General features: G+C 47.5%; 1 protein-coding gene across 1 annotated transcript in view; it reads left to right on the forward strand.

Moving 5' to 3' along the window:
* The window catches only part of Arsg (arylsulfatase G), a 135895-nt gene that overhangs the window by 93967 nt on the left and 16794 nt on the right, over positions 1 to 25134 (forward strand). The window contains exons 7-9 of the mRNA XM_059272035.1: positions 2556 to 2752; positions 4072 to 4152; positions 15389 to 15497. Coding sequence (XP_059128018.1) covers positions 2556 to 2752; positions 4072 to 4152; positions 15389 to 15497 — 387 coding nt within the window. The remainder of the gene's footprint in view (positions 1 to 2555; positions 2753 to 4071; positions 4153 to 15388; positions 15498 to 25134) is intronic.

The following is a 25134-nucleotide window of genomic DNA, read 5'->3' on the forward strand; positions in this document are numbered from 1 at the left end:
CCTAGAAGGAGGGGTGAGGAACCACCTGAGATTCCAGCAGCTTTTCCCAGATGTTTGTATGTGGGAATTGCCCCATTTACACATGACCTCGATGTCTTGGAAGGTGTTGGAATGTAGGCTTGGGGAGGTAAACTGAGATGGGCACCGTCTACAACGATGTAGGGAAGCCAACCTCATGTTAGGGGAAGACTTTCCAGTTCCACTACTTTAGGGTTCACCCTCACTGCTCTAGGCAACTCCACTCATGTTCTGTAAGCCCAATACACTTGTGGATTCCCCAGGGTGATCTTCGGTGAAATCATATTTTAGTTTGTTGTTGTGACCTCATAAGGAGGGATCAGACATTGTTTATATCTCCCCAGGGAAGGAATTTCTGAAAAACTTGCCCCCTTCCTTATCTTCTCCACCCTCTGCCACTCCCTATTCGCTCCTACCACGGTGGTCTGTTCCCTCCCCATCTTCCTTCCCTTCCCAGATGCCACTGGCGCCAGCAGACAAGGTTCTAGACTCAGTTTGAAGACCCATTTGTCTACCTTTCTCCATCCCTCTTCTTTTTCCTGTTTGAATGCTGGGATGAATGATGGATCTCCAAGTAAATGAACAAACAGCCTGTTAGCGGTCATAGTGATGTCCCTGCCTTGGGTGGTCACCATGCGATCCTCTTCACCTTTAATTATTTATTTATTTAGTTTGTTTGTTTAATTTTATGAGACAGGGTCATATATCATATGCTAGCCTTGAACCCCTTACGTAATCAAGCATGACGTTGCAGTTCTGGTCTTCCTGCCTTCACCCACTGAGTGCTGGATGACAGGTTTGCACCACTGTTAAGTTTTACATTAGGGGAGGTATTGAGTCAAGAGGACTCTGCAATGGATTACTGGGGAGTAGGAAGTCTGTTACAAGAGTTATCAGTGCCATGGACTGAGAGAGAGTTGCGGGCAGTTGTAAGATGCCCGGTGTGCGTGCTAGGGACTGAGCCTAGGCCCTCTGCAGGAGAGCTAACCATTCTTATGCACTGAGCCATCTCTCTAGCCCCACCCCAAGAAATTTTTACAATACCTCAGGTATATAAAATAGGCACATAAACCAAACATTTACTGATAATAAATCACAAAAAGATTATTTTCAAACAATTCTGTGACATACATGTAATTTTACCATTCATTCAAGATGAAATATACTTGTTTATTTTTACATGAAGATTTGAATCCTCTAAGGCATAGAGCCTCTTCAGAGCTCATTGATGTTACAGTTTTATAATCATGTTGAAAATACTGCTTCACACAAATATGTAGTACAAAGTGGCAAAAGTATGTTTAACACCATTTTAGAAATGATTGGGAAGTCTGTCCTGATGGTAAGCTGAAATTCATTGAATGATTTAAAAAAGAAAAAAAAAAACTCAAGTCAGCAACAAGCAACTTTCAAAAAAAAATTTTTATTGTGTATATCAGTGTTTGCCTACATGTATGTATGTGCACCATGCATGGGCAGTACCTGAGGAGGCCAGAAGAGGGCGTCAGGGTCAGATGAGATGGGGTAGTAGAATTGGAGGTTAAACTTCAGACCTTGTTGTATATTAGGCAAGCATACTACCCTTACATATATCCCCAGGCCATTTTCTCCTTTATTTTTTGAGGCAAGGGTTCATTAAGTTTCCTAGGCTGGTCTTAAACTCACCATGTAGCTCAGTCATGCCTTGAACTTGTGATCTTTTTATCTCCATTTTCCAGGTAGTTAGGCCTGCCCCTGTGGAGCCTTTGCTAGGAGGCCACCCCAGTTCCCTCAAGTCTTTCATCACACATTTTCCAGGTTTAGTATAGAATAGAGCCTTGATCTAAATGTCCCCCGTAGTCACAATATCCTTGTGGCTGTATCTTCTAGAACAGTAGTTCTCAACCTGTAGGTTGTGACCCCTTTGGGGGTCAAACAACTCTTTGACAGGGGTCGCATCTCAGATACCCTGCATATCAGATAGTTACATTATGATTCATCACAGTAGTAAAATTACAGTTATGAAGTAGCAATGCAATAATTTTATGGTTGGGGGGTCACCACAACATGAGGGACTGTACTTAAGGGTCGCAGCATTGGGAAGGTTGAGAACCACTAGAATTAACACAGTGATCAGGATGCTTGAACTCTGACGTGCAGCACAGGTTTGCTCTGGGCAGACGAGTTGAAATCCAGACTGTCTATACTAGTCGCATAACCGGAAGGAAGTCCTTAGATCCCTCTCAGTTTCTGATTCATTCCCTGAAAGGGGAAATGGGGTTTTACCCTGAGGATGTTCTTAGACAACATCCCTGTGTAACAGCTCTTACTATCACAGAATACGAACCATCGTTACAGTGCGGTACTTTTCTAACCGGCCAGCCAGATGACTTCCACATTTCCTTAGAAGATGGCAGACAGATGCATTATCCTTGAGCCTGTGGCACATGTCCTGTGGTGGGGTGGTGATGGGTTTTCTCTGAGGTCAGGAGGGATTGTTAAGACCATAGACTAGATCAGCCTCCTGCAGAGGCTCCGAGTTTTTCCGTTTCTTCCAGCACCAGTGGAAGACCCTTCCTGCTCTATGTGGGCCTGGCGCACATGCATGTGCCTTTGACTGTGACGCCACCGTTGGAAAACCCATGGAGCCAACGGCTGTACCATGCAAGTCTCCGCGAGATGGACAGTCTGGTAGGGCGGATCAAGGACAAGGTGGACCACGTGGCCAAAGAAAACACGCTCCTCTGGTTTACAGGTAAAGTAGAAATGCCCACCTGGCCGGAGTTCAGTAGATAACCGCACAGGGTCTGTGGAGAGCAGAGTCTGGTCATGGGACGTCTTTAACAGGGAAGGGGCTGAGTGTGTTGTCTATTGAGTTCTCCATGATTGAGTCATGGAGAAAGATTTCTACTGACAGAGCATGCACTTTCCTGGCCCCGTAGATGTTGACTAGGGCCTGCTGACTATTTACTCTTAGTTGTTTAAGAGTGACTTTGACATTGTGAACGTGTGTAGTCCTTTGCCATCTCCTCCCTGGTCCCAGTGATTGTGGTTGCTACTGGCCAAATCTTTAGTCAGGTGGCTCCAGAACTGAATTAACGATCCCTCTAAAGGGCTCACACATAGCCAGGCATGGTCATGCACAGCACTCCATAGAGTTCTAGCACTTCAGGCTGGAGAGATGGCTCAGTGGTTAAGACCACTGGCTGCTCTACCAGAGGACCCAGGTTCAATTCCCAGCACCCACATGGTCGCTCACAACTGTCTGTGACTCCAGTTGCAGGGGATCCGACACCCTCACACAGACTATGTACAGGCAAAACACCGGTGTGAATTAAAGAAATAAATCTTTAAAACAACAACAACAAAAGAATTCTAGCACTTCAGAGTCTAAGGCAAGAAGATCTCCAGTTTAAGACTAGGGTGGGCTGTAGAGTGCATTTGAGGAGGGTAGTCTGGGGTGTATACAACAAGACTGTCTCAGAAAAATCCAAAGGTGTGTGTATATGGGGGGCTGTTACACCGATATTTTATGTCTCAGGTCTCTATGTTGAAGAGTGGCAGCTGCTTTAGGCCAGGTTGAAACCTGGTTCTCAATATATGCTAATGGAGAGTAGGATCTACCCACGGTATATTGTAAGGTGGAAAGTCAGTGTCCGTGGAGTTCTAGGTGCATCAGGGATGCTTCGTGAACGGTGGCTGGGCTGACACAAATGAAGGCAGTCATGGACTGCTAGCACCACCTGAATGGGATGTGAGCGCGGAAGTTAAGGGTGGGGCTCACTGGGTCAGGGTAAGCCCCCTCCCCTTAGAGCCTAGTAGAGATGGGATCACTGAGACAGAGTTTTAGCTGAGTGTGATATGCACACCCAGCACTTGGGAAGCATAGGAAGGAGGAGGTCCATGCTGCGTGGGGTAGCCATGCACTGACATCCACTCCTACAAGGAACACTTCAAATATAGGGATCATGCTTGTCTTTCTGTACGATCTCCGATGTGCGCAGGGTTCTGACCAGAGGCAGGTCAGAAAAAGAGACCCACTGACCATCTCCCGATTCTTTTTCCGGTTTCTAGGAGACAACGGCCCATGGGCTCAGAAGTGTGAGCTGGCAGGCAGCATGGGTCCCTTCTTTGGACTGTGGCAAACCCGTCAAGGTATTAGAGAAGCTCATCCAGTGGGGATCAGATCCCGCTCGGGAAGCCGAGTGCTGCCTAGGTGTGGGGTTTTGTCTTGGGGACAGCTATCTTGTGTCCTGGCCTGTTATGAAGCAGGGATGTGGTGGCTCACCAGCCACCAACTCTCAGACAAGAAACAGATTGGGGTGGAGAGAAATTGTGTGTTCGTCATGGACCATCTCTTTCTGTCCTTTCTTTTCTTCCCTTCATCCTGACAAACCAGTCCATAAACTGTCCAGTCAATATGCTTTGCCTTAATTCATTTGGCTGCCTGTCTTTTCTTCCTTTGTCCCTTTTCTTCTCCCCCCTCCCTCCATTCAACCATTAGTTCTCGTCATCCATTCAAGAAATATTTAGTGCATAAGTCTGCAAGGTTGGGATTGGTTGTTGCTGTTGTTTTGTTTGGCAGGGTCTCCCTATGTAGCCCTGGCTGGCTGAGAACTCACTATGTAGACCAGGCTGGCCTTAAATTTACAGAGATCCTTCTGCCTCTGCTTCTGGAGTGCTGGGGTTAAAGGTGTGGGACACCACACCTGGCCCTCTGCAAGGCTATTATATATGTCGTTTCTAAGCCTTGTAATAGTGAAAGGTAGCTAGTCATGGCTTCACTTAGAGATGAAGGTAGAACCCCAAAGGAACTGAGTCACTTGCCCAAGGTCACACAGTTGGTGAGAAGACACTAGGTTTGCCACTACAGTCAAAGTAGGTGCTCTCCCCACATACCCGGAGGCCTCCTATGGCCAATTCTGGCTCTGTGCAAATGTACTTGAGTCAGAAGCTCACTTCCCTTCTGGTCTGGAAAAGTTCCTAACAAGGAAGGACCTTATGTTCTGAGGGAGCAGCCACACTGGGGGCAGGTGTGTAGGGCAAAGGTTTGAAAAGTTCCATGCGCCTTTGATGCGCACACTCCTCCTGGAAGCGTTTGTTTTAGGGAGTTGATCAGCCAAGGGCACGGTGTGGATGCATGATGCACATTGCAGCAAGTTAAAGAGCCAGCGGGATCCAGTTCAAATACTCAGCGAGGGGAGTGTTTGAAGGACGTAACCATTTAGGGGGACATCAAAGGATCAGTAAACTGGTGGACATTTATTGACTTGGAAATATTTACATTCAGTATTTTTCAGTGAATGAAACAAGTTATAAAATAATATGCAACGTCTATGCATGTACTTTATGTAACTATGCATTGTTCAAAGTATAGCTTTATTACATAAAAGTAAACTTACATCTTAGAAAAATCTTGAAGGAGGTAGCAAAGCTACAGAAGCTGAGCAGTGATTACTCTGGGTTTAAGAGGGAGTTTACATGTGATTCCCAGTCCCTCCCTCCCATGGCAAACTGTTACTGTTTCGTAAAAGTGTAAAAGAGGGATCAGAGGTATAGTCCAGCGCTAGACTGCTTGCTCAGCGTGTGTGAGTTTGACGTATAGCGCTAAAAACATATTAAACCTGTAGAAAGTGGAGTGGGGATTTAGCTCAGTCTGTAGAGTGCTTGCCTAGGATGTAACTCAGTCAGTAGGGTGCTTGCCTAGGGTGTAGCTCGGTCCTTTGTTCAATCCCCAACATCCCATAAACCAAGTGTGGTGGCCCATGCCTGTAATCTCAGCACTCAGACATGGAGGTAAGCGGAATCAGAAGTTCATGGTCACCCTTGGCTGTATAGTAAGTTCTAGGTCGGCCGGGATATTTGAGACACTGTCAAAACATTAGAAACAAGCCCAGTCCTTCCCTTCCTTCCTTCCTTGTCTGAGCATTTGTTGAGCACCTGTTGTTTCCTGCTCTTCCTATTTGTTAAGGATCTATTATATGCCAGGAGCAGTACTTTTTTCCAGGCATACAAAGACAAGGCTTCTGACCTGAAGGAATCGTGGTCTTTAATAGCACTTCTCAGGCTGTGTTGTGTAGACACAGCACGATCCTATGGGGATCTTGCTAAAACGAAGTTTCTACTGGGGTCATCAGTTGATGATGGTGGTTTCCGTTTTTGTGATACTCCAGGACAAAGCTGACGTCACTGGTCACTTTGAGAACCACCAGCCTAGAACATTGTTGTCTGTGATACCTGAATCTGTCGCTTATATCTCTGGACCTGTGGTTCCCCGAGGTGGGTGTGGTGGTGCAATGCCTGTAATTTCAGTACTCAGGAGACTGAGGCAGAAGGATTTCTACCAGTTGGAGACCAAGCTGGGCTCCATAGTGAGTTCAGAGTCAGCCTGGGCTATGTAAGGGGACTGTCTCAAAAAGCCAAAACAAATAACAACAATAACAATAACTACAACATCAAAAACAAAACAAAACAAAACAAAATCCTGTGGTTTCCTGATTGTTAGTTGTGTGACTTCCTCATAGGAAAATGAATCATAGTAGTGTGTGTGTGTGTGTGTGTGTGTGTGTGTGTGTGTGTGTGTGTCTGTGTTTGTGTGTGTGCGTGACCTTGAACTCGGGCTCCTCCTGCTTAGCCCCATGAATGCTGAGATCACAGGCATGTGCTACCATATCCAGTAAGCCAAGCATTATTCACAAGGGAAGTAGAATTAGGATCTTCAGCATTCAAAGAATGCCAGAGTTGGGAGAGAACTTGAACTCACTTCCTGGTAGGACATGGAGGCTGAGGAGGATGGAAGATTTCCCCCAGGCCAGCTGGTCAGATGATGGAAGAGGGTCACATGATCTGAGTTCATACCACAGCTCATGTGACCGTGGTTGCCCCCACCTTTCATAACCTGATAGTTGCTTAGCTGTCTGGAAAATCCTGTGTTGTTTCTTTGAACTCCGTGGTTGTCAAGGTAAACATGGTTAGCCCCCGTGACCACCAGAATCATTCTAAGTCAGTGGGAGGAGGGAAGATAAAGAGGTCTATGGGCTTGGAAGCTTTGCTTGGGCTTGAGTCTCAACTGTGTAATAAGGAATAGAAGCTTAGTTTTTCTGTGTTGGAAGGTGATAGGCCCCCTTCATTACACAATGAGTGTAGGGTCACATGGAGGCATTTAACAGACACCCAGCCTGGTGCATGTGACTTCTACCAGTTAACCCCATGAGACCCAGCTTCTTTATTCATAGCAGAAACAACCTGGGCATCCTTCTCCAAAAGGAGTACTAGGTTTAGGCTGAAACAAGCCCTGGGAAGGACTTGCTTACAGAAGTGCCAGACAGACAGACAGACAACCCATGGCTGACCTCCGAGTGTCTTGTCTTGGGAAACTGCTCAGATCTGGGGCCAGCTACCTTCTTGTTACACCGTTTGGGGCAAGGCTTTCCGATAAATTTTTTGACTAACTGTGGTATCCATGGGCACAAAACTTGAACTGGTGATGGGGTTGGGGCTGGATGCCACTCTTTCGTTTTCAAAAGTCTCAAAGTAAACTTGGCCGGGCGGTGGTGGCGCACGCCTTTAATCCCAGCACTTGGGAGGCAGAGCCAGGCGGATCTCTGTGAGTTCGAGGCCAGCCTGGGCTACCAAGTGAGTCCCAGGAAAGGCGCAAAGCTACACAGAGAAACCCTGTCTCGAAAAACCAAAACCAAAAAAAAAAAAAAAAGGTAAACTTGGCCTGAAAACTATGTAAAAATAACTGCCCCACCCCCAGCTTTCCGTCCACGATGATCCCACAGCACCCTTCTTCTTGCCGCCTGGAATGCTGCAGGGCCCTGACTCTAGGAAGCTAGGTCGAAGCCTACTGCGGCTGAAAGGGAGCTAGGTCTGTGAGTGAAGAGGGCTGGGTCCTTCTGGACCACCTGCTCCTCCTGACCTAGGTTTCTGTCTTAGGAAGCCCACACATCCCCCTGTAAGGCCAGTCTCAAGAGCCCACAAAAGAGAGAAGACAATGTTTTCGCAACGGAGTGGGACAAACAGTCCTGGGAGCCCTGCTCCTTTCTCCTCAAGCCAGCTTGCTACGTCAAGCCACGTGCTCTCTTCCCCTGTCCCCAGAGCCCCCCTCCTCATCTTCCCGCTCGTTTCTTGGCCGGTCCATCCAGCTCAGCTGATGGGATGAGGCAGCGTCTCCTGGAGTCATATTTTCACCCTGTGCTAGAGTGAGGATGCTCTACTTGGCATGGTTCCCGCCATCTTGAGATGAGGAGAAACTCAGCAGGGTTAGTGTGTGTGTGTGTGTGTGTGTGTGTGTGTGTGTGTGTGTGTGCGCGCGCGCGCGCAAAAAATCAGACTCATCTTCTTCCAAAGAAATAGAACACGATTGCGAGTCCTTGCTGTCCCCAGTCTCCAGTCACCTGCCTGTGCAAGAGGTCTGACTCCTAGCCAGCCTATCACATCTCTTTCCCCCACTCTGGACCTGGCTCACACCAGGGTCAGAATCTACACCTTGTCTCCCCCACCCCATCTGACTGCTCCTCTGTCTGGAAAATCTTCCCTTGTTTTATTTGAAGAGCAGAAGTGTTCCTTCCTCTCCCTTGGTGATGAGAAAACATTCTGTGAACTTGGCATCATCTGCACTTCTAAGAGACCTTCCTTTCTGTAATCTGACCCTATCAGGCTGTTGCATAACCTCCCCACTGGGACACAGATCTCTCGGCATCTCGGGTCTCCTGTCCAGTTGTGGGAATAAAGAGAAGGTGGGGGAAAGGTCAGAGATGCTGCGTGCAAGTTCATAGCGTTGGTAGCTGCTGGGGCTGGCTCGGATAGGGCTTGTGGTAAGAACTCCGTGGAAGTTGAAGTCTGTCTTTTTCCAGCCTTCCCACTGGCTTGGGAGAGTGTTCCTGTCGTTATACTTCAAGCCACCTCAGCCCAGCCACAGTTCTGGGTCCCACTGAAGCCCGGCTTCTCTGTGCCTCTAGGAAACTAGTAGTCTGTGGGCATTCTTGGCAAGGGTATATATTTATATTTAGGAAGGAAGCTTGCTTCTCCGGAAGGTTATATAGGATGTCCTTCAGTGGACGTTTCCGGGAATTTCACATGGAAATGCCAGTGTAGGAGAAGCAAGTCAGATAAAGGAGTGTACATACACGGCTGTCGGCTGCAGGCAGAGATCTGGCAAACTGGCCTTGTCCACGCCGCTCAAAATTATTTAAGAAGGAGACTGTCAGCTATCCCGGCCCCTCAGAGGACTGCTGCATTCGTGTACCAGGCACCAGGCAGGGCCCCTGGTGATGTTTTCCGTGAGTCTTTCGGTCGCCCACATCTGTGGCAGGTGCTGTGCACAAGTACCTCACTTTGAACTTTATATTCATGATCTTGTGTAACTGTCCCCACAGCCCTGTGAGGTAAGGATAGCCATTTTCCACTTCATGGCTGAGAGATGGCGGTTGAGTGAGGCTATGCATTCTGCCCAAGAGTGTCCGGTTAAAGGAGTGACTCTGGAGTTAGGACCTGGATCTGTTGCGTTCTAAAGGTGTCCTTCCTTCCAGTCCCCCTGTTCATACTTCTCAAACTCTGCTTCTCAGACCATTGCTGGCATTAGAATCATCAATTTGATTTTCTGGGGAAAGACCCAGGAACCGAAATCTTTGGAAAAAAAAAACTTTCATATTTCAAGTGTGTGTGTGTGTGTGTGTGTGTGTGTGTGTGTGTGTGTGTGTGTGTGTACACGCACACGCCTGTAGTACTATGGTGTACAGGTGGAAGTCATATGAAAACCTGCAGGAGGCAGTTCTCGCCTTCTACCATATGGATCCCGGGGATTGAACTCAGGTCCTTAGACTTGGCTGCAAACACCTTTAGCCACTGAGCCAGCTCTCCAGCCTCTGTGTGGAGCTTTTGAGCTGACACAGCACATGCGTGTCAGTGACAACCTTCAGGAGTTGGTTCTTTCCGTCCACCGTGTGGGTCCCAGGGATAGGACTCAGGCCATCAGGATTGTGGGCATGCACCCCTAACCACTGAGCCACCTCCCTGGTTCAGGAATCCAATTGTCCATGAGCTCCTGTCTGGTGATGCTCTCGTACAAAGGGGTTGGCACACCTCTCGCCGAGCGGCTTCCCTCTCTGACTCAGTGAGACATGGCACTTGGGCCCTTTGCCGAGAAAGCCTGCTTGTTGCTTTTTCCAGGCGTAGGCAGCAGGGGCGGCAGTGAGGTGGGGGTGTGTTTGGTCGGCTTGCCCCTGCCGTGATACATCTCGGAATGCCACTTCACTTCTGAGGCCAGGGAGGAAAGAACAAGAAAGCAAATTTATGAATCATGGTTCTGTTTATGTTTTGGTTGCTGAGGCTAAATATTTATTGTTTTAAGTAAGAGGTTCTGCTTTAATTAGAGTCGTAACTAACCACAAATGCATCGACATGTATCGTCGGGGCCGTAGACAAGCATCTCTGGACAGGAAGCCAAATACAACTCAGACTTTTAATGTACCAGGGCCATGGATCAAAGTGTGAAAGCTTACCGAAATGAACAAAGAGCTTTGCAAATCGAAAAGTATGTAGAAGTTTAAGCTAGGGACTTAGCTGTTTTTCTTGCTATGACTTCTCGGGTGATATCAGAGATGCTATGGTAGAAGGGATAAAGGTGTGGTCAGCTGAAAGCCTGTGATTAAAAAGCACACAGATTGGGGAGACGGCTCAGATAGCAAAGTGCTTGCCTTGCAAACAAGGACCTGGGTGATCTCTAGAACTTGTGTGAAAACGCTGTGTGGGCTGGTTCACGCTTGGAATCCCGGCGCTGGGGAGGCAGAGACAAGTGGATCCCTGAAGCTTGTCGCCCCTCCATGTTACCTAATAATGGAGTTCCAGGTCAAGCGAGAGACCCTGTCTCAGGTTGACAGGGCCCGAGGAAGGTACCCGAGGTTGACCTTTAGCTGCTAATCACCTCTTAAAGGCTTTACGATTGAGCCAGTGGGGAGGCAGAGGGAGGTCGTCTGACCTGGGTCTTCAAACCTGATGAGTTGGCTGCTGTGTGGTTAAAACAAAAGCTCTTCTGGGAGAATCGGAGATCTTCCAGCATTCTCTTCCACCATTTCTAAGCTGGGCATGTGGCTACTGGATGGGGTGTGGGAACCAGAAAGCCAGCCAGCTCTTCCAGAAGCGGCAGGGAAGTGTGAGGGTATGACTCACTTAGAGCACCAAGGCCTCTGGGCGTGAGGAGCAGGTGTGAGGGGCTGATGCAGAATACGGAGCAGGGGTCAGACCTTGCCCTTTGCCCCCTCTTCCACATGGTCAAGCCAACTGACTGGTCACAGATCACATGCCAGTGTGGCCCTGTCCTGGAAACCACAACAGAGAAAGGAAGATGTCTCAAAGAGTGGAGGGTTCGCAGACAGAGGCAAAGCCTGGACGGGGACCGTACTTTCTGACTCCCGGACAATTAAATTAGGTAAGCAGAGTGAAGTCCCAGCTAGGGCTTCCTCTCTTCCTGACCATAATCTTAGGCCAATCAAAGCCAGCAGCTTGGCCTCCTGTGCTTCTGCCACGGCCTAACAGTCTTAGCTTCCTGACAATTCCCAGGTCCCCAGCGTGATCAGGAAACAGTCCAGGTGTTACTAATTAGTCGGATGTGCAAAGGGGAGAAATGGGTCATAGGTCAATTCTACTGAAGGATTAATTAATTTTTTTTTTTGAGAAAGTGTTTCACTCTGTAGCCCAGTCTGGCCTAGAATCCACTATTCCCAGGCTGGCCTTGAACTAGAAGCGATCCCCATGTCTCAGATTCCCAAATGCTAGGCTTACAGGCACGGTCCATTGTGCCTGGTATATTCTCTCTCCCTTGTTTTGAAATTACATCTTCTAAATGAGAGAAGGCTGCTTGGCTTCCAAAGGGCTTCAAAAAACAAACCAAAACCAAAAGTTGATCTCTGGCCTCACACCCATACTTGTGTACGGGGACCTACATCCCCACACCCACCCCGACACATGAACACTCACATACAAACAAACAAAAAAGCACACGAGCTACATTTGACTTTGAAGTGCGTTGTGTCTGACTCTCCATCTAGCCTGGGAATGAGTCCTGTCCAAGTTATGTTACTGGGAGAGCTTTATATATAAATAATTGATGTGCCACCTCCCCATCCCCCCACACCCCCCGTCAGGCCGGCTAATCACGGCCTCTAGGGGTAGGGCTTCACCATGGTGTTTTTAAAGGAGCCTGCCTATGATTCCGACATACATTCAGGATGAGGACTGCTATGTTAGAAGATTTCAACGGTGAGGGTCCTGACTGTGTAACTGGATCTGGATTTACTAACTACTTAAACTAAGCCAGGGCTGGTGGCACATTCCTGTTATCCTAGCTACTCAGGAGGCTGAGGCAGGAGATTTGACAAATTGAGGGTAGCCTGGGCTGCATAGTGAATTCAAGGCTAGTCCAGGCAGTTTCGTGAGACCTTGTTTCAAAAATAAAAATTAAAAGAAGGGGTAGGGGCTGCAGATATAACTCAAACTCAGTGGTAGAGCAGTTCCCTAGCATAGGAAAGGCCCCGAATTCAGACCTCAGTCCTGGAAATATTGCTTAATCTCTTTGAGCTTTTCCCATTTTTCCATAGATAAAATGGGGATCACAGTGTGTAATGCGAAAGATTTGTCATACAAGGGCTGGTGGGATGGCTCAACAGACAAAGGCGTTTGCAGTCAAGCCTGAACACCTAGTAAACACCTAGCTTGATCCTCAGGACACACATGGTTTAAAAATAGAACCAACTCCCAAAAGTGGTCCTTTGACCTCCACATGCATACCTTGGTGTGAGCATACACACACACACACACACACACACACACACACACACAAATACATGTGCAAAAGGTTGTCATCCAGATCCAATGAAATAACGTAGGAAAGCACTTAGCCACATGTTTACGAAACAGAGTTTGTTACTAGGTAAAGGCTCCATTAATAGACAATGTTATTGTCCGAGTGTTATTATTAACTTGTAATGAGGAATAAAACAGCTGCCCAGAGGCAGTTATTCTGGACTCTGTCCTTGCTAGTAGAGATAAACCACACACACACACACACACACACACACACAAGTCCGATAAGCACACGTGGCTGACAATTGCACCCCACCCCTCGGAAGGCCAGAGGAAGATGCTGGGGAGACCTTTCTCCACTCCTAGCAGGGCTGGTGAGAAACTGGGGTTTGGAGCAGAGTTATGTCCATGTTGTGGGTGGTAAATATTTAGTTTTGTGAGTGTTTGCCCAAACACAGGATTCAAGCTAAGTCCCTTTTGCATCCAAGGACTGTGGAACTGGGATCCTATACATGGCTGGCATAAGTGATCATGACTCTCAGGTAAAATTAGAACCTCAGGTGCAGCTGGATTAGCTGAGCAGCCCCACCCACACGGTCGTGTTGAGGGGCCTCTATGGGCCAATCCTCTCTCTCAGTTGCTGCACTTTGCATGTGGTTGTCCACTCTGTTGACAGATACGTTTGCTGCCGGTACAGTTCCTTCTAAGCCTTCCAGCTTCTGACCCTTTGCTGAAAGATGATGGGCATGGTGAGTGTTTCCACTGAGAAACCCCTGGAGAAGGTCAGCTGCCCACAGAAGAGCTGCCCACGGGACCCCTGCAAACAGGTGTCCCTTTGCTTGCCACAGAGCTGAGCAACAGCTCCTGCCTTCTGGTTGGAGATAATGATTTACTTCTTGGATCCAATGCCTTGGCCTTGTTTGAGCATCTGGCCTCAAAGGTTAAGTAGGGCCCTTTGAATGTCATGCATCATGGGCTGTAAATAAAAGGGCCCCATCTTTCCACCCACTCATACCAAAAGTGTCCGTGCAAATGCTCCTTCCAGGGCTGGAAAGACCCGCAGATTCCCCAGCACGTGTCTGCGCTCCGACTCTTTCCTGTTTGGCCTTAAGCTAAGCGTGCCGTGCATCCTGAACCCACGTGGAAACGCGTTCTGTGCTCTGCCCCAGTTCTGGAGTTTCTATTCCACGTGCGTGAATAGTCTTGTCCTTTGTGTGTTTTCGGGAGAGAAGGCTTTGGTGGAAAGTGTGCACTGGAGGAATACTGGACGAGATCAAAGAACTTTTCAGTCCGTAGGGACTGAATTTAGTTGGTTTTCCGAGCGCAACACATTAAATGTAAACAGCCCATAGGGAGGAGCTCTTCTGTGTACCGTTTCTTCTCTCAGCACTTGGGGGACTCCAGAGCTCCTTGTGTGCTGGTCCCAGGAATTTGGAGCACTTCCGGGCTGGTGCACTGAGCCAGGGACATCAAAGGTTCTGTTTGTGGCCGTGAGAGTACAGAGGGAGGAAGCCTTCATCTCGGTCGCCTTGCCTCCCCACCCATGATTGCTTTTATTATTTACACCAGCCAAACTTGGGGAAGTTGCATGACCACAGTGTGTGTGAGCCACATACAGCACTTGCCTTGGAAGAACTTCTTACACGCGAACCTTGTGGAATCCCTGGCCTCTGGCTCAACTGGGGATGAGGGTGGGGTGTGTGTGTGTGTGTGTGTGTGTGTGTGTGTGTGTGTGTGTAGGAGTGGTGGAGCCCGTCATGGTTAATTCAACGCAGCATGTGTATTCAGGATGTTTTCTTAAAACATGACCTCATCTCTTCCAGCCCACGGGCTGTCATTATATTGGTGGTCACTTTTGACTTGGCTACAAAAATAATGCCTCCCATTACTAATGTGAAAGTTCATAGATTGCACACAGGATATTCTTACCTCCCCCCAAGAGGCAAGCACTTGGAAAGATGACCGATACTGTCTCATCAGAACGACTCATTAATTCGAGGAAAAACAAAGCAAAACAAAATAAATCCATGCGAGATCAGTCAGGCACTGGGTAGATTGAACATCTGAGGAAGCCCCCTCTTCCAAAGAATTGTAGTTTTTAATTTCATTATCTTTCGGTACTGGAGATTAAACCCAGGGCTCCATTCGTACTGGGTAGATGTGAACACCTTGGAGGGGTCTGTTCTCTCTTTCTTTCCATCAGACAGGCACGTAATCAACTGAGGCACAAACTCATTTTTTCAACAAAGATTCTTTAAGTGCCTAGGATGTCTTGAGTCTCATAGTGCAGGGACATATGAGAAGTAAAGAATAAAACAGTTTAAAGTGGGGATGTCACGAGAGGAATTGATAAAATTAACAGAGGGCTCTGTTTATGTATGTTAAGTCCAGTAAAATCAAAGCATGTACCGAAAGCTGTTAACTAGTTGGGGGACTGGGTAGTAATATATATATTTGAAAGAAAGTCATCTCTTTGTTGAAATATTGGACAATCTTAGGGAGGAACTGTTCTCCCACAGGCCAGCTCTTAGCTGAAAAAGAAGTTTGGAGTCACTGATGTTCATGAAACAACTGCTTCTTCTCACAGGCGGAAGTTCAGCCAAGCAGACCACCTGGGAAGGTGGGCATCGTGTCCCAGCACTGGCTTACTGGCCTGGCAGAGTCCCAGCCAATGTCACGAGCACTGCCTTGTTAAGGTAGGAGATCTGAAAGACCTTTAGCTGTGGGGGTGTGGAGCCAGAGTTGATGTGGACACATGGGAGGCTGGAGATCTCGGTAATCTCATTGCTCTTTGGTTACCTTTATTAGCCAGGAATTCTACATATGCCCGAGCTCTGACGGCAGCAGTGTGGATTTGCCTATAAAGCAATTCCATGTGGCAAAGAAGGCTGTAGAGGTCCTGAACTCCCCCCGGGGACAATACTTGAGTAAACAAGGGACCTTGCTGGTCCCTAACCCTCGGCATTAGTTCTTGACAGTGTGTGCTACAGAGAAAAGCAGGCAAAAAAATGGCAGCCAGAGTGAAGTGCCCGGAAACTCTAATTATTCATCCCATTTTATTAGGCATTAGGGTAGATGTCCTAGGTGTCTGGGAGAAACCTGCACATCACTGGTGATCAAATGCCCCTAAAAAGAAGTACAGACATCTGAATGCCCTGGAGGCCAGGAAAGAGACAGATGGCCCCAGTGGACTAAGAGGGAAAGAATCCTTAGATGAGGATGTCATCCAGCCTTGGGCAATGCAGCCTCCAGTGGCAGAATCTCTAGGAACATCTCTTGTCAGGAGCACTGTATGTACGACATCTCTCCCATGTATTAAAGCAAATAGATAAAGTCGGTTTCTTGGCAGAAAATCTGGCTGTGACGGGTCTCTGGAAACGTTGCCATGGGAACTAAGGAACCCTGACTTATAGCTGGTACCCCTCACTAAGTCATTTAAAAAGTATTTGTTTATTTATATATTTAGTGTATGTGTGCATGTGGAGTATGTGTGTGTATGTGTGTGTCTATACATGCATGTGTATAGAGAGGCCAGAGTTCATCACTGGAATTGTTTTTCTGAAACCATCTACCTTGTGTTTTGTTCTATGACTTTATTTAATTTTTAAGGTTTGCATGTGTGAGAGTCCTCTGTCTACATACATTTTGTTTGCCATGTACATACAGTGTGGTGGAGGCCAGAAGATGACATCATATCTCCTGGAACTAGAGTTACAGACAGTTGTGACCCATTATGTGGGTGCTGGGAACCAAACACAGGTCCTCTGTAAGAGCAGCGAGTGCTCCTAACCACGGAGTCATTTCCCCAGCTCCTCACCTTTCTCTTTGAGACAGGGTCTCACTATGATCTGGGGTTTCAGTGATTTGGTTAGGCTACCTGGCCAGCAAGCCCCAGGGACGCTTCTGTCTTTGCCTTAACCCATCACTGAGATTACAAGTGCATGCTGCCATACCCAACTTTCTGCATGGGTACTGGGGATTGAACCCGGGTCTTCATGCTTGTGTGGCAAGCACTTTACCAACTACTATGTCCCAAGCCCAACTCCTTGCTAATTCAGATGGGTCATTCCTGTCTGGTTTTTACCTTGTATTCACCAACACAGCAGAGGCACCACTGAAGTTCTTACTTACTCATGTGCTCGGGACAATACTGTTTGTCTGGTTGAGAGGTTCTTTGGCACCAACCTGATAGGTTCTGGCAGGAGAACCGTGCCAGCCAGAGGAAAGCAGACATTACCAGCACCCTCCAACATCTCCAGACCCAGCAGAGAGGAAGGGCTGAAACTGAAGTCAAGGGCAGGAGGGGTGGGCAGTTCTGACAGCCACAGAAATGGGCGAGTAGGCATCACCCCTGCCAGCCCTCAGGTCCCTCAGGGGCTGTGGGTCATCCCTGTGCTATCAGGAGGGGGCAGCGTGCAGTTCGAGGGAACCAGCAGGCGTGACAACAACCACACCATTTGGAAGCCATGATGTCAGGCTGCCTGGAAGAAGGCCAGGAGGTCTGCTTCTATAGATGTGGCTTGGGTGGATCCAGGTTGCTTATCAAGGGGTGGGGGCGAGTGCTGGGCTGCCCCTGCACAAATAGCTCCATAGACTCTTCAAAGCTTGGCTTTTCCCTGCTGAAACATGAGCAGTGGCCTCTTATCTGGGAATTGTGTTTGTACCTGCCATCAGCGACGGCACCACAATAAGCTATTGTCTCATTGATAGTCAGACGACAATGACCGAGGCCATAGTTGGGTGACTAAAGAGAGTTCTTGGTATAGAGAGCATTTTCCTGAGGGCCTCTTTGTCAGAAGAAAGCTAGTGGAGCATGTCAGCCCCTCTTGGGATGTTTTTGGTGTGAAGTTAGTCTGATGGCAGCCAGGGTTTCTCTCTCCTCTTCTTCTCCCATGTCAATCCACGCAGGTGACTGGGTGGGGCTTCTTACTGCCTTTTTCCTGGGGCCTCCTCATTTCAGTACCCAGGGGACATGATTTTGATCCATGTTCTAGAACGGAGTGCTCACACTTCATTTCGTGGTAGCCCCGGCTTGTCACCTGTGTTAGTACTTTATCCTTGGAGGAGAGGGGCCTTCTACAGCGTCGGTAACTTTTTTTTTTTTTTGGTTTTTCGAGACAGGGTTTCTCTGTGTAGCTTTGCGCCTCTCCTGGAACTCACTTGGTAGCCCAGGCTGGCCTCGAACTCACAGAGATCCACCTGGCTCTGCCTCCCGAGTACTGGGATTAAAGGCGTGCGCCACCACCGCCCGGCTCGGTAACTTCTTTGTGGCCAGAGTTCCTTCAGTGTCTATTCAAATGCCCCAAGAAATTGGGGCATCTTAAAGTAGTCGAGTTAATGTACATACTGTCATAAAGACAGAAGTTTTAAAAAGAGCATTCTGGGAGATATGTGTGGGAAGTACCAAGATGGCTTAGCTTCCAGAGGTGCCTGCTGCTAAGCCGGGTGAACTGAATTCCATCCCGGTTCTCACAAGGTGGGAAGAGAGAAATGACTCCTGGAAGATGTCTTCTGACTTCCACATGTGCACGCAGCACCGGTGTGCCCCCCCCCACATTCACACAATAAACAAACAGACATAATAAAAATTCAATTTAAAAAGAATATGCTGGGGGGAGGGGTGCTGGAGAGATGGCTCAGTGGTTAAGAGCACTGGCTGCTCTTCCAGTGGTCCTGAGTTCAATTCCCAGCAACCACATGTTGCTCACAGCCCTCTATGGTAGGATTGATGCCCTCTTCTGGCATAAGATTGTACATGCAGACAGAGCACTCATAATACATATAAAAAAAAAAAAAAGAAAGAAAAAGAATGGGCTGGAGGCATTTAGCATGAAGCTCATTGGCTATTTTTTAGAGAAACCCAGTGTTAATAGTTGGATGTATGCCTCACTGGTATAAAATTATTTAAGAAAGATCTTGCACATGACTGCCCCTCAAAGCCTGAAGACATATTACCAAATAGAGACAACACATTATTTAACAAATATTTTATTGCTGGTTCCAACTATGGGTGAAACATTGCTCTGGATATTAGGGAGGTAGTCATGAGCAAATCAGCTGGGAAGGTATTGGTTTTGAGAAGTCAACTTACCTTCAGAAGAATGACATTGTAGGTAAAGTCGAAAAGTTGTGATAATTTTACCCTACAATTCTAGTGAAGTGCTTCTCAAACTTAACATTGTGTATATTTTGAGCCAGATAACTCTTTGCTGTGTGTGTGTGGGGTCTGTCCTGTGCGTGGTGGGATGTTTAGCACAATGCCAGGCCTCTTCCTGGTAACTGTTTGTGACAACCAAAGTATCTCCAGGTAGTACCACATGTCCCCTGGAAGGACAAAAAGATACTAGTTGAGAACCATAACTTAAGTAAAATTTCTCTTAGTCTTATGGAATAAAGTGAAGGTTCTGCTCTGTACCTGAGATGGGCATCTCCATCCCTGTTCTGGATAGAGGACCACACCTGGTTCTATGCCTGGGATGGGCACTTCTATTCCTGTTCTGGATGGATGGAAGAACAGGGGCAAGCAGGAGTTGGCTGGACTGATAAGAAGTTCTTGCAACAATCTCATTGGGAAATCGGCTGGAGCTGCAAAGAAGGCCCAAGCTACCTCAAGGGGCCCTGCTGATACTAGTAAGACAGTGGTTATAAGGAAGAAGTGAAGCTCAGCAGATTCTGTCTTGTCTGAAGGCGTAGAATTGGGTCCAGATGCAGAAGCTGTGAAGTCCTTGTCCACATCATGTCCTGTGGTCTATATGATACATCCTGGGCAGTACCCAGCCACGCATCCCCTCTCAAGGCCATCTGTTCTCTCCTGGGTCTGGCAGTGGTGAGAATTTAGGGAGATGGGTCAAGGTCTCTCTCCTGCCCCCTGAGATGCTGTCCAGAAGAGACACTTGTCATTTGTTGTTTGACATCCTCTGATGCTCTAGGACCCCGGCTTTCTCTGAAGTAGGTGCTTTGGGGGCAGGCTTGCCTATAAGAGAGTCTCAAGAGTGGGGAGATCCTGGGATGGGCTGCCAGTCAAATGTGAACACAGGCTAGCCCCCGAAGCCTCTGCAGTGTGACTAAGACCAGGAAGGGGTGGAGACCCAGCTTTTCCAGGGGTAATGAGAGGGCATAACAATGCTGAAAGAAAATTACAATCAAATGCTGAAAAAGAGCCTGTTTCTGTGTCCTGGGGACGTTCACCCTCCACCGGAGGTGGTTCTCTTCTCATCTCTTCTGTTCTTGGCGCCTTTCCGTACTTGCCTCCTTCACTCCCGGGGACAGAGGAGAAGAGAGTGACTCCTTTACCCTGGTCCAAGTATCCCTAGTCCTTCCCTGACACCACGCTTCTCTTTTTCCATCTTTGGGTCGATTTCCCCCAGTCCAATTGCCCTCGGCTTCTAGGAAACCCTCCTCCCTGCCCTCTCCCTGCCTGTTGCGACATTCAGTTCCCACCCACCCGACCTTGGAGCCCAGGGCTATTCTACCAGAAGAAAGCGCCCCCCCCCCATGCGACCCTTCAGCTCCCTCCCTGCTGGCATAGCTTGGGGTCCAGCAGGCAGAGCCCTTCCGTACCCTCATCATCACCACCCAATCTCTACTCCCTTTGATACCTTGCTTGGATGGGATAGTGCAAGCCTATGGTCCTAGCTACTTGGGAGGAGCGAGACAGGAGAACAGTTGCTTGAACTTAGAAATCCAAAGCAGCCTGGAAAACACAGAGAGATCTTATCTTAAAATCAGTATACAGGAACACATGTCCTCTCCCGTGAACAAACTTCCGAGAAATATGAAAAAGAAAATAGTTTTGTCAAGAAGGAAGAATGTGAAAGGTGTCACCCTGCCTGCTCCCAGGCTAGTCTTTTGTTCACTGCGCAAAGCTTTCTGTCTCAGCCCTCTCCTTTCATGAGTGGGCACTGCCTTCCTTTCTGACTATCAGAGGGTCTATGGAAGTGTTGCTTGGGGGGGGGGGGCGGAAACCCACTTATACACCAGGCCCATGAGGCACAGTGTCAGAGCCCATGAAATGTTTACATGAGGGGGCCAGGGATGCAGGTCAGTTGGTAGAGTGCTCGCCTAGCATGCACAAAGCCCAGGGTTTGATCCCCAACATTGTGTACACAGGACTTGATAACACATGCCTGTAATCCCAGCACTCTAGAGGTCAGCCTTGGACACATGACGGTCTTGTCTTAAAAAAAGAAAAATCACTTGGGGCTAGGGAGATTTCTCAGTGGGTAGGAATATTTATACAGCACAGGACCTGAGTTTGAACCCCCAGAACCCACATAAAAACCCTGAAATAGCCGAATGCATGCCTGTAACCCCAATGTTCTAGGAGATGGAGATAGCAGAGGCTTGGCGGCTGCCAGCTCATCTGCAGATTCAGTGAGAGACCCTGTCTCAAGCAAATAAGGTGGAGAGTGACAGAGCAGGACACATGACATCCTCTTCTGCATCCTGGTGCATGTGCTGAATGTACACCTGCACATAAATGTACATATACCATATGCCCACTCTCGCACACATGTGCAAAACAAAGAAGAAAGGAAAAGCAAAATACTTTGAAGTGGAATAAAACGGTTTATATCTGTTTGTCTTTATATCAATAGTTGTAAAATGTAATTTCTTTTTTTTTTTTAGACTTTTTAAAATTCTGTGTATGGGGGGCGGGGTTTGTGCACCTGAGTGCAGGTGCTCACAGAGGCTGGAGTTACAGGAAATTGTGGGCTGCCTGATGTGGGTGCTGGGAATCGAACTTAGGCCCTCTGCAGGAACTAAGCCACCTTTCTAGCCCATCTTTTGTAATAGAGGAAGAAACCCATGAAAGCAAAAATGCCTGCCCAGGTCAGAACGCAGCTCTGACAGGAAACCAAGCACCAGAATGAACATGCTGGACATGCAGCATTGGATTTGGCAGGTTTGGAGTTCGACTTTTTTGTTTTTTCTATTTCTTCAAGGTTTCAAAGACTTCCAGAACCTGTTTCTTGGATTAAGACTGAGATCTGGAGGGCCACCAGTAGCCTCATTAAGACAGACCTGGCCTCCAGGTTCACATACAGGAAAGCCCAGTCTTGGGTCTGTGTGTTCCAGGGAGCATTTACCCTCCCACTGCTAACCTCGGGGCTGGGCTTCTGCCGTTCTTAGATAAATGACTTTCTGACAGCCCAGGCGTGCCCAGGCTGGACTGGGCTACCTTCAGCAGTGCGAGTCACCAGACCTGTTGAAGGAGTTTTCTTTGTGGGTGAAAGTTCTCTTTGAGTTCTGTGTAGACTAGGAACCTCTGAAGGACATGCCAGACACACTGGGATTCCTTGAGTGTTAGATTTAGATTAGTGCTGTGAGTCAGGATGCCAAACCTCATGATACAGAGGAGGAAAAAGACAGAAAAAAAGAAAGTGTGTAATTCATTCCAAAAGTTTAATTCAAAGTCTGTGTCCCTGGCTTCCTAGTTTGACTTGTCTGTGACGCTGATGTCTCTTAAGATGGAAAAAGAAAGCCTGCAATCCACTTCAAATTTATGTGAGTGTGTGTGAGTGTATGTGTGAGAGTGTGTTTGTGAGTGTATGTGTGTGTGTTGAGTGTATGTGTGTGTGTTGAGTGTATGTGTGTGTGAGCATATGTGAGTATATGAATGTGTGTTTTTGTGAGTGTACATGTATAAGTATGTGTGAGTATATGTGTGTGAGCATATGTGTGAGTGTATGACTGTATGTGTGTGTAATTGTGTGTGAGAGTGTATGTGTGAGCATATGTGAGTGTATGAGTGTGTGTGTGTTTGTGAGTGTATGTGTTTAAGTATGTGTGAGTGTATGTGTGGTGTTGAGTGTGTGTGTGAGCATATGTGAGTGTATGAGTGTGTATGTGTGTTTGTGAGTGAGTGTGTGTGTGAGCATGTGAGTGTATGTGTATTTGTAAGTGTATGTGTATAAGTGTGTGTGAGTGTATGTGTGTGAGCATATGTGTAAGTGTATGAGTGTATATGTGTGTGTGAGTGTGTGTGTGAGCATATATGAGTGTATGAGTGTACATGTGTGTGTGTGAGCATTTGTGAGTGTATGAGAGTGTGTGTGTGTATGTGTGTGTGTGTGAGCATATGTGAGTGTATGTGTGTGAGAGCATATGTGAGTGTATGAGTGTACATGTGTGTGTGTGAGTGTATGTGTGTGAGCATTTGTGAGTGTATGAGTGTGTGTGTGTGTGTGTGTGTGTGTGTGTGTGTGTGTGTGTTGGTCAAGAGCATTTGCTGAGCAATCAAGAAGACTGGGCTTTAGATCCCAGCACCCACATACAAGCTGGATGCCCCACGAATGCCTGTAACCCCAGCTCCAAGACGGGCAGGGTGAGACAGTGAGGGGAATCCGTAGGGCGGGCTGGCTTCCAGACTAGCAGAGAAAACACAAGCCCAGGTTCCGGGAGAGACGCTGCCTCAAAGGAATAGACAGAGAGTGATAGAGGAGGACAGCAACACCTTTTACATACAGGTGTGTAGACAGCTCCACCCAGGTGCGCAAACCCCCACACAGGTGCTCATATGCACACAAATTAAAACTATCTACTGTAGATTGTAGATCCTGTTTTTCTTGCCTATGGGTTTGATACTGATCTCTCTTAGTGGAGAGAGAGAGAGAGAGACAGAGAGAGAGAGACAGAGAGAGAGACAGAGAGAGAGACAGAGAGAGACAGACAGACAGAGAGAGACAGAGACAGAGACAGACAGACAGAGAGAGAAGAGAGAGCATGAGTTCTAACAAACAGCCCTAAACCATCCCAGCCTTTTCAGACCACACTGTAGACCTCTTTGCTTCCTGGTCTGTGGCAGGAACCTTGGACTCTGCTCAGGTTTCCAGACTGTTCTGTACTCTGTTGAGTGCTGACTCTGCATGCCTTGACTGCGCACCAGTGTGGGATGCCAGTTCCTGGTGTGCCTATCTCAAGAAATAAGCCATCAGTTTTGTGAACTGTGAAAGCTGCGGGCAAATAGAAACACTTTGTCCCACAGTCAACGTGAGAGATTCCGCCGCAGGTCATAGGCAGAGCCCTGGAGAGGAGAAGCAGGTGGGCAGATTGGAGATGCCGCATGCGTGGTGGATCTTCTCTGTAGCCTCCGTGGAAGGCAGAGAGCCACTTCCTAGGACTTAGGGTGGACAAATTGATAAGACATGGCCCTGAGAGCTTTCCTATCCCTGATCCTGAGTTCTGATACTGTCCCAGCCTCTGGGTACCAGGACCTCTTTTCTGGGAAAGTCTAAGCCATGACAGAATTCATGTTGGCCCAGCCCCCTAGTTCTAGCAAATCCCATTGGCTCTCTCAATTCCCCTGGCTCTTCTACAAGCTGTTGAAAGGGCAGCCCCTCTGCTTTTTTTGACGACCCACCCCCATCTCCTAATGTGAGCACAGTAGGCTTTTGGGAGATATGCAGTGTGATAAAGTTCCACATGACTTAAAAAAAAATTCACATGACACAAACCTGTAATCTTAGCCCTCATAAAGTAGAGGCAAGAGGGTCAGGAGTTCAAGGCTGGTCTGGGTACATGAACCACCGTCTTAACAAACAAACAAAACAGAAAGGAATAAAATCACATTAACAAGACCACCAGTTAAAATAGTGGGTGGGGCTGGGAAGATGGCTCAGGGGCTAAAACTCTTGCTAGGTGAGCATGGGGGCCTGGGTTCGGATCCCCAGCACCCATGTACAAGCTGGACATCAAGGCACATCTGGGACTCCAGTGCTGGAGGGAAAAGGATCCTGGAGCCTCACTGGCCAGTCAAGCTGAAATATCAAGAGAGTCTGTCTCAGAAACCAAATGTAGAATGATAGAGGAAGACATTTGATGTTAACCTCTGACCTCACACATGTACATGTGGGCAAGCATACACACATGCGTGTACTGCATGCACACAAGAATTTGAATTCTACTTATTTGTTTGTTTGTTTGTTTGTTTATTTATTTATTTATTTATATTTTATGTGCCTTGGTGTTTTGCCTGCATGTATGCCTGTGTGAGGGCATCAGATCGCCTGGAATTGGAGTTACAGACAGTTGTGAACTGCCATGTGGATGTTGGAAATTGAACCCAGGTGCTCTGGAAGGACAGTCCGTTCTCTTAACTGCTAAGCCATCTCTTCAGCCCCTAAATTTGAATTCTTAAAATAATGAATAACTACTAACAGTAGTTACCATCAAATGATAGACTAGTTATATGTTGTTTTCTTTTTATATTTCTGTATGTTCTAAGTTTTTTTCTCATAAAACATTCACTATTTTGTCATGGGCAAAAAAAAAAAAAAAGAGTTAAAGCCAAGTCCTAGAAGTGGAGTATTTCACACGTCATAACTAAAATTT

The sequence above is a fragment of the Peromyscus eremicus genome, chromosome 8a (assembly GCF_949786415.1).
Source record: "Peromyscus eremicus chromosome 8a, PerEre_H2_v1, whole genome shotgun sequence".
NCBI classification, from domain to species: Eukaryota; Metazoa; Chordata; class Mammalia; order Rodentia; family Cricetidae; genus Peromyscus; species Peromyscus eremicus.